We start from the raw sequence: 10,589 nt of genomic DNA on the forward strand, positions 1-10,589 counted from the left end.
GTGTTCGGAGGCATTTTTTTGACCGACTCGAGGAGACGGGAGCCGACTGATCAGTCCGACTGCCTTTCTGCCGACGGTCGGCCGTCGGGTTGGTGTGCAGAGGCCTTTACACATTCCATCCTCCACATTTTAAACACTAGCTCTATTTATATTAAAACAGGTGTATTTGACAAATTTCTATTGTAAATTTCTAGTTTATATTTATGGTTCTTGACTTTTGCAGTACATCTACATGGCAATAAACCAATTTCTGACTGACGAACTGTAGAATGGAAATGGTTGAACTGTCTACGAACTTAATGTGGGGGTGAAAATAAGGACCCAACATTTAGCAACATCCTCTGGAGCAGACATTAGCAAGAAAAGACACTTCAAACATGGAGTGAAAGACAGGTACTGAAACAGGAAACAGGAGCCCAAGTATCCGACATGTTGGGCGTATTTGATTTATATTGTTTTTATCTGTCTGCCACCCAGATTCCATAATGTACCCACCACCCACCCTTCTTTCTTTGTCTCAGTTTCCATACCCCTCTCATGCCCCTCTCCCCCTTACTGACTCATATCTGACTTCAGTTGACCGTTCTCACAACAGACATTTGACTTGTAATGGCAGAGAAGGCACAGGTGTAACTAATTATATTAATGAACGCCCCAGTTAGTGCTGCCAATGAGGCAGTAATAGCGAGAACTGGAACACCGACACAGAAAACTGTCACTAGTCTATACACACCAAGCCCAAAGGAATAACTCTGTGCTTTCAGGTGATTTTAGCATAGTGGCCTCACTTGGTATTGCAGTATATCATGGCTCACCCTGGACCAAAAAAAAGAAGCAACTCCAGAGTGCTTGCTCTTATGGGCCTGAGGTTTCTTTTGGCTTATCTGCCCAACAGTGGTGGAATGTAATTAAGTACATTTACTCAAGTACTGTATCTAAGTACAAATGTGAAGTGCTTTTACTTTTATACAACTGTATAACTCTACTACATCTCAGAGGAAAATATTGTACTTACAAGATGTGTTGATTGTGAATGTTTGTGACAAACTGAAGGATGAAGTGTTCCTGCACGGGTTGAGAATATTCTCCTATTTCTTAAGCTAAAAAACAATTTAAACACCCTCTTGGATTAGTTGGAAAATGCATCGTCACAAAGCTGAAAAGAGGGCTGCTTTACTGGCTATAAAGCAACAACAGCCACATTTGGTGTGGTGCAGTGTTCAAAGGATGATTCTTTTTATACATGAGGTCGGTGGATATGACAGTACAGCATGCATAGACGTGTGTATGACTGATAATATTTACATATTTAAGTACCATTTTACAGGTAATATTAATGCAAAAACAATATATTATAGTAAAAGTACTTTAAGAAAAATACTTTAAGTCAATTGTGCTTATAATACTTACATATAAAAAATATCGGATCGTGATATTTTCTCATGTGATATTGTATCGATTTGAAAAAAAATGTTTTGTTACTTTTGTTTAAACTTGCAACTAGACGGCAGTGTTGTAAACATAAACAATATACAGTATCTCCTGGCTTACAGTATCGCAGTATGTTGAATCGTAACCCCTGTATTGTGGCATGTATCATTTCACCAGATTCTTGCCAATACACAGCCCTACTTGGAACGCATAGTCCAGTTCTATTAATACCTTCATGGTGCAAACGTACATTGTCCTGAGATGAGGTCTAATTAGGCAAAATAAGTGAATACACCTGTTTGGCTGGATAGTGGGTGTGTAGGGCCTTTAACAGGAAATTTCAGTTTGATAGAACTGTAATTTATTAACATAGCTGTGGCCATCCTTTCCGTTAGTTATAATGACATTGTACTCACTGAGTGAGTTGCTGAGTTCTTCCTTATACACAAGTGTGACAGTCAGATGATCAGACAGATTGCCAAAGAGGTCACACCTAACAACTATAACAGTCTTTCTAATGTGCATGTTGTTTCCTCCTATTGCCTCATGCAGAATATTTATTTATGTATTTATTAAGTTCAAGATATAGAGCCGTACAATGTATAGAAACCTTGTAACTGGGGCACATGGTGGAGGGCGCCCCAATGTTGGCTGGGTTATTGCCACAGTGGCCCAGGTTCGGTTCTGACCCGCAGCCCTTTGCTCCCGTCTATCTTTACCTTTCCCATCAAAATAAAGGCATAAAAAGCCCAAAACTATATTTGAAAAAAACAATTTCTTAAGGGTTGATGTTGCAATGAATGTTTGAAAAACCAAGTATATGCTATTCAACAAATGGTTAACTGATCGATTAGTTGATGATTGTTGGATTGCTTGCCAGCTGTTTCTCATGAAGTTCTAAAAAGGTTCTGAAATACCTTTTTATACTACAGTTTTTTCTGTGTGTGTTTGCAGGTGAAGGCAGTGAAACTGGGTCACATATTAGTGATCGACGAGGCCGACAAAGCTCCCACTAACGTCACTTGCATCCTCAAAACCCTAGTGGAGAGCGGGGAGATGATTCTGGCTGACGGACGCAGAATTATCTCAGGTACGTGCATTTACACACTCATGCAGGGTTTAACACCTTGACAACAGACATGTCCCAGATACAGTGTGCTGATAGAAGTAGGACCATTAAATGGATGAGATGAGGATTGGATGTCCCAGAAGCCAAACAGGAGTAAAACATAAGATGCAGGCCACTAATGGAGGCTTAGGATAAAAGCCTTTATGGACAGGTACCAATAGATTCTGGATCATGCTGGACTGTAAACTGTAGATTTTTCAAGCAGTCCCACGCAGTCACACTACTTGCTGACAGCTTCTCCATTCCCGCGAGGCTCTTCTTCCCTGAGGAATGTAAACACAACCTTGAGACTTCATAAACACAAACTTGACACAGCTCCCGATGCTGTGAGAACAGTAGAGGTGTGTGAGAAATTCAGTCACGGTGTGAGTGAAAGTGCCCGTTGTGGTGTGTTTGTCTGCTGGTCAGTCCATGTGCTAACTGGGACTATGTCTCCTCCAAAGATCCACGTGAAGCTGAGGGGAGGCCCAACACCATAGTCATGCACCCGGACTTCAGGATGCTCGTCCTGGCTAATCGACCTGGTTTTCCTTTCCTGGGAAATGACTTTTTTGGAGCTCTAGGTATACACGCATGCACACAACACCCACAACCTGCAGCAGAGGACCAGTAATGTTCTCTTTTTATTTCATAACAAACTCTACAGTATATTTAAAAACTTAGCTGCTCAGATAAATTTGAAAAAGAAATTGGGACTGAGGTGGCTCCTATTAGATGATCTGATCTAATTGTTCTCTGCCCTTCTGTATCAAGGGAGAAAGAGATTATCTGCTGTTTTTATGAGTCCACTAAGTACTAAATGTGGTTGTTAGATATCCACAGAAAAGGGGCCTGTCTCAGGAAACAGTAGAGATAGCAGAAATTGAGAGAATGTAGAGATTGGGAATGACATGCAACAAAAGTCCCTGAGCAGTCTCAAACCGTAGACGGTGCAGCTCATGGTTGGCACCTTGAACCCCTAGTCCTCCAGGGGGTCCCAAGCAGAATCTCTTTAGATGTTCAACCGATAAGTATACTCACTGAAGCCTGGAATTTGAGAGTCATTCATGATCTAAGCATTTCATTTATTTCTATGAAGAAAACTACATTAAATAGTTACTTTTAAAGTTTAAGATATAAAGATAAAAAATCTCACCACATAAGGGCACAGTGAGGACTTGAACACAAGCTATATTTACAGACCTTCCCTCTCTGATAAACACCCTCTTCCTGCATTAGTACACAGTTAAAACTGCCAAAGATCTAATAGAACAATAAAAAAAACACAGAATTTTTCAAAAAAGAAGCACAAATAAGTGTATTTGATTATTTAAAAATGGAAGAAATTATAATAAGGACACGAATTATATAAAAACATTCCTGACAATATCAGTAAAAACTCATCTCTGATCAATATTCACAGGAAAATAATCTGCTAAAATTCATCCAAATCACTGGTTTTACACAATCTCCCGGCAGTTATTGTGTTTACTGTTTGGGTTCATTGAACAGTTTATCAGTTGTGCTCTACTGTTATTGTTATGCATTGAATATAATATGAAATATCCATAAAATATGTCAGTTTACTCAGTGATAGAAAAGGGCTCCTTACGGAAAAAGGATGGGAACCACTGTTGTAGATGGTGCTTATCAGCAGGTCTACATCTGCAGGTTGAAGGGTTAGGGTTAGGGTTAACTGCAGGTGACACAGCTTAGACTGTAACTTCCTTTAGGTTAGGGTTATAACCTGAGCACGTATCACTACTGACTAGTTATCTTCATCTGAACAGGTGATATTTTTAGCTGCCATGCTGTGGACAATCCAAAGCCCCAGGCGGAGCTGGCAATGCTTAAACAGTACGGCCCTGATGTTTCCATCGCTACTCTGCAGAAGTTGGTGGCTGCCTTTGGAGAGCTAAGGTCTATGGCCGACCAGGGCACCATCACCTACCCCTATTCCACCCGAGAGGTGGTCAACATTGTCAAACACCTCCAGGTAAGAAGATCGACAATATGTATCCCTCAACAGTGCTTTTGCTTTATTATCTGTTTTTGATCAATAATTCATGCTGGATGCTTTAATAATGAAAGAGTGTTCTAACAACACAGCTGTGACAAAGATTGTGCTCCTGCCTCAGCCCAGACCAACAAGAACACGCACACATGGACTCACGCACACACCTCGACATACGCTGTTAAAGAAGAATGGCCGTATAATCTGTAGTTCTCAGACAGAGTTTTCGCACAAGCCCTGGTAATGCTATAAATAAACTACAATGGAAGGCAAACATGGGCAGTTGCAGCTGTTCTGAATGGCCAAACTTGAAGGAAGGGAGAAAAGCCAGCCATCATAGAACAGGGCGAGATGGGATGATAATAAAATATCATGTCATTATTATCCTGGTCAAAATAACTGATTCACGATATTATTACAATAATCATGAATTAAAATTCCACAAGAACATACTGGAATCACTTTACCTTACATTTTGTCATTGTTTAGTTATGGAATCCATAGAACACACAGTAGTACACATCTACACATCAGTTTGAACTTTTTTTTGGGACTTGGAAAAGCTGAGCCTTCAGTCATGATGACAGGAAAAAGGAATCAGGAAATCAAGATAGAATTGTATATTAATGAGCTATCCAGCTTGTTCAAGTCACTCCCAATAATGCAAATTCACCATGATATACTGTCTATGTATAATGAATAATAATAATAATAATAAAATCATATATCATCCCGTCCGTAAAGGATAATCATGTATTACTCCTTGAAGGCATAGGCAGTGTTGCACCTCACAAAAACAACAGAAAGAAATATTTGTATAAAGAATGGAGATAAAAAAGAGATTGAGAGACAAGTTCAACACACATCTGGCCCATCACTGCGTGGAGTGGGTGTAATGAATGTCTGAATGTTGAACATTTCCAACAGTTTCCAACACTGTAAAGGTTTCTGCAAGTCTAAAAAAAAAAGAAATGGCATGGTAGTCTAAAGCAGTGGTTCCCAACCTGGGGGTCGGGATGCCCACAAATGGTCGCCAAAGGTTTATGGTGCGGTTGTGAGGCCTTTGTGATTTTAGGGCTTGTAAGAAAAAATATACACAGTAGGCCTGTATCTCAGCATTTGGTTTATTTCTGTGAAGAAAGAGAGGCAGGGAGATGCAGGCACAGAGAAACACATCAAGCATAGGTAAACAGAATAAATCTGAGGTTAGGGTTACATGTTATATACAATAGATATTATGTGTCTGTAAATTTACTTACTGAATTCCATTTAAATTACAAAGTACCCCCACCATTGTCTCTGCTTTTCTGTCCTCCCACCCACCCATTTCACCATTCGTCTCTCTACTTCCCTCATTATTCACAAATTTGCATCAACTTGGCACATCCAGTAATTTTCACATCCTTTGGAAATCTGATATCATCAAAGTAACATATTTCATGCTGAATGTGACCCTTGTATTCAATCTGTATGAATTACCAAACAGACGTCAATGGGAAACAATTTATTTATCCCAAGTTAGAGTTGGTAGCGATGAAGTGATGCTTGAAAAAAAAAAAAAAAAACATCCCCTCAAGACACAGTTTAACATACTTAAATGTTTAGCAGATAGCATTGTTGCCATGGTTACCACAGGTTTTATTCAGTTTTATTGCTTTTATTGCCTTTGTGGTTTGATTGTTTCAGTAATAAGCAGCTTCTCCACTCTTTTATCCCAGCAGCATAAATGCATTTGCATTTAATGATCAGGGTTGTCACATTCCCCTGGCCCCTTGTGGTCTTTAGAAAAGTACACTGTATTTAGTCCAGACAGGAGGAGAAATAACAGCAAGGGAGCAGAAGAGGAGGGCTTAGAGAGGAGGAGAATTAAGATTCCAGCTTGTATTAGTGACAATCAATAATTCAGTGCACAGGGACAAGCCCTAATGTTTGATTTCCCCACTGGCCACCCTGTTCTGTCATCAATCACCACTGCTTTTGACATCTACAGGAGCGGGACAGATATGGGATAATTTAGTCCGAGTCTAAATTGCTTTTTCTGAGGCAATGGCCTGTTGTAGGGTCTAATTACCTTTTACATTTGGTCACAATTGTGCTTCTGTGGTAACCGAGAATCACATCGATACAGCCCGATGCTCTTTAAATTCAATCAATGTTTTACTTGTAACCAGTCAGGATTATTGATTGTGCAGCAATTTACAGGCTTAACGGTATAAATACATTGTAATATGTAGGTCAGAAAGTGCATCCTAATAATGCCTCAGAATCCAGGGCTGTTAAGTCATTACAAGCATTGTGTCTTTAAAAGTGTATACAGATATTAAAATACAAGATTACTCTCATTAAGACTGTAGACAGTGTTTTTAGAGTGAAGCAGCTGTTATGATCATGTTATGTTCATTTTCTATCAGTTATACTAATGGGCACCAGAGGGGTGGATATTGAACCTTTGTTGTTTTCTGGTGTAAAATCTAACAGCGAGTATCGAACGCTGCTATCAAATCATAATTATAATCATCCTGTTTGCCTCTTCTTTCATCAGATTGTTGTTTAAACCAAAACCTTGCCAATGTCAGAATATTTAATTTAGACAAAGTTCTTATATAACTCATTTTGCTGAGCAGAGATGGGTACCAGAAATTGGATACCAGAAATGTACTAGTTGATGCCAGTGAAATTCCACCATTCTCAATACCCAATTTGATACCGCGGTAAAAAACAAAAACAAAACAATAAATCCTATGTACTTCAACATACACTCCTGTATTATAAACCGTTGAACATTACAAACAACAGCAGTGGCATGTAGCCTTCAGGTAATAGATAAAAAGAAACAACTACTCAGTGTACTCTGCTTATCTGTTAGCTTTCCACTCTGCAGTTGATCAATTTGTTTTCATATAGATTGTCTGCCAGTCAATATCAGCCTACATTAATCAATTTTAAAATCACAGTTAGTGGTTCGTGGTCAGTTTGGGACTCGCCATAGTTACTGTACAATACAGAACATTTATTTAATATTATCCCTTTCATTGCTCTCACTATCCTCCCTCCACCTTTTCACCCCCCCTTTCTTGTCCATTTTTTCACCAATGACTGTCTCTTACGTCCACCCCTCTTCACTCTCTTAACTTCCTCTTCCCTACCTTTTCCCTCCCTCCTGCCTCCCAACAGAAATTCCCAGATGAGGGTTTGGCCAACGTGGTGCGAAACGTCTTCGACTTTGACTCGTACAACAAAGACACGCGAGAGGTTCTGATCGAGGCACTGCACAAGCACGGGATTCCCATCGGAGCCAAGCCCAGCTCTGTCACACTGGCTAAGGAGTAAGGCATCAGGAGCACAAGACACTAAAGGAAAAACCACGCACACGCACGCTAAGAAAAGGGTTAGAGTAGGGCGATGGATGATAAATGGGCATTACTTGACAGCATACCTGGCTATGTGATAAATCTCATTAAAATGAAGAGATTGAGAACCCTCACCAGTGGGCCACCACAGCTAGGCTAAAAGTTTTCAGAGTTTTTAGAGAATGCTAAGGTGTCCTTACTGTACTTTCAGAGCAGAGCTGCAACTATTAGTTCACTAAATGATTAAAAGAAAATAGTTGCCAGCTATTTTGATAATTGATTATTTCAGTCAAGCAAAAAATGTCAAACATTTGCTGGTTCCAGCTTCTTATAGTTAGAAGCTGATTTCGTCACAGATTATTTGTCTCATGTTCTACTGTCAGGATATAGTAAAAGTTTCAGTAAATTAAGTTACCTACTGCAGCTTTAAATGTAAAGATTTGCTGCTTTTCTTTATTGTGTATGATAGTGATTGGACTGTTGGTTGGACAAAAGAAGCCATTTAAAGACACTTTAGGCTCTGGGATATTGTGATGAGCCTTTTTCAAAAAGATTTGACATTTTATAGACTGAACAATTAATTGATTAATGGTGAAAATAATCAGCAGATTAATGGATAATGAAAATAATCGTTAGTTGCAGCACTACTTCAGAGAGGACACCCGACAGTGACTGATAATGTAAAAGTACAACCCTTTTTTGTGTTCTCCTGCAGTCCCCATTGGAAAACCATTTTTCTTGCCAAGTGGAGTTCTTTCTCTGGGTTCCAAATTGAAATCTATCATAGTGTTCTAGTTAATTGGGTTAACTCCTAAGTCAACATACCCTAGATAGATATTTGACATGTCCCAGCAGTTAAAGATGCTTATGGTTTTCAGCATTATCTTAATAGATGACAGATGTTTTTTTTAATCCTGAATTACAGTTTTAATAGCCTTGATTTTTACCCCATGTCATTATGTTGTAGAATAATACTGACGATAAAATTAACACAAATTACAATCTATATTTTAGAAATCAAGGCTAACAAAACATTATTTTTTTTATCACTTTTTAACCCTCCAAAGGTTCCCAAAAAAATTGCTCCTCTGAAGTGGATTTGTTCTTGATATTACTGTTTTTACTGTCTCAGAACTTTCCCAGAAGCTTGTCAGCAGAAAGTGTTTTCATAGAGGCCAGAAGTTCTAGGTGGAACACTTTTGAAACTTCCTTTTGCGGAATTACCTGTAAGACATCAATTTCTAATTTTAGAGGATTTGTTACTTTACGAAATGAAATCCTGAAATGCTTGAAATGGGCAAGACATTGTTGTCTTCAGCCCTGTGACTGGATTTTGAGGCTTCCATGAAGTCTCCTCTCTGCTTCCTGAAGTGTTAAATGAATGGCTGTCTATAGATCACTCACATTACCTCACCTTTCCCAGAAGGGGAAGATAACATTACATTGTCTCATTATGTACAGCTTTGTCTTTTAAATAAAGGAAAATATTTGTTTCTCCTGTCTCCTGTGCTTTTATTTAGACCTAGAACGTCCATAAATTCAGTTTCATGAATCTCTCAAGTAGAATCTTGGGAAGAGCGCAGGGCAGAAACAAGTATTTTCCTTGAACAATCTGATTGTATAGATTATGTGTTTGATAATGACTGTAATATATGCTACTAATATGCATGCTAATAAGCAACTAGTTAATGGTGCAATTGTGTTCCTTAATATAAAGTCTTACCTCATTAATAGTATTAGTTATATCTCAGGAATTCACACTTTTATTAGGCGTCACCAGGCAGTTGTCATCAGTTGTGACCTTCCATCTCTAGGTTGCCCCTGCCAGAGGTCAAGATGACAGGGTACTGGACAATAAACCAAGGTGTCAACGCTCGCCGCAAACTGCTCTGTCCAACTGAGACACACCTCATAGACATAAAGGTAAACACACATACTCTCATATAGACAGTCTTGACAGTTCACTAGCAGCAAATAACTGTGTGTTCCCCCACATCTCCCATCTCCACATCTCTGTGCTTAAATAGTAATGTGACCAGAATCACCCTCACACACTATAGGTTTAAATGTGGCTGTGGTCAGGTTGAACTGGAGTCAGATTCTATTAGCGTGGATTTTACAGCACATTAAAAGTAGGATAACATTTCTAGAAACTATATTATTTTGCTAAAATACACTGCTTCTTTCTTGGGCAGTCATGCCTGCTATGTTAATCATATGGATGCACCACTGAGAAGTAGATTATACTACAGCAGCAGTTGACAAGTTTCTATGGAAATTGCCACAGGTCTTAAAAGTACTTAAAAGTGCTTAAATTAAAAGAATAATATTGAAGACATGACAGATTAAGCCTAGCAGAATCTCTGAGTTTGAGCCTCATCTCAGAGTTCACCTATGATACCATTCATACATTTGGACTGCTGGGCCAAGCTTGATACACTTTCTTCTTATCTATCACTCTATGCCAAGGTTGTTTTTTTTTTTTGAGTGATGTTCCACAATATTTTATTTGGCATAATCATGAATTCAACATTTGATACCTAAACATTCAGTGGCCAATAAATTCTTTTTTTCACTCCTTTTTATTCTTACATACACACATACGTTGAAATGCGCACTTGTGGACATGCAAACAGGGAGAGAGATGTGCTCGCCACAATACCGGCGCCTATGAGCAGTTTCTTGG

General features: G+C 39.0%; 1 protein-coding gene across 1 annotated transcript in view; it reads left to right on the forward strand.

Moving 5' to 3' along the window:
• vwa8 (von Willebrand factor A domain containing 8) overlaps positions 1-7,883 on the forward strand; it is a gene marked incomplete in the record, with an annotated part of 33,029 nt that extends 25,146 nt beyond the window's left edge. The window contains 4 exon segments of the mRNA XM_035676418.1: positions 2,386-2,521; positions 3,004-3,123; positions 4,330-4,535; positions 7,728-7,883. Coding sequence (XP_035532311.1) covers positions 2,386-2,521; positions 3,004-3,123; positions 4,330-4,535; positions 7,728-7,883 — 618 coding nt within the window.
• Positions 7,884-10,589: the final 2,706 nt, after the last annotated feature.

The sequence above is a fragment of the Morone saxatilis genome, unplaced genomic scaffold (assembly GCF_004916995.1).
Source record: "Morone saxatilis isolate NCDOM2014 unplaced genomic scaffold, NCSU_SB_2.0 Contig5, whole genome shotgun sequence".
Taxonomy (NCBI): domain Eukaryota; kingdom Metazoa; phylum Chordata; class Actinopteri; family Moronidae; genus Morone; species Morone saxatilis.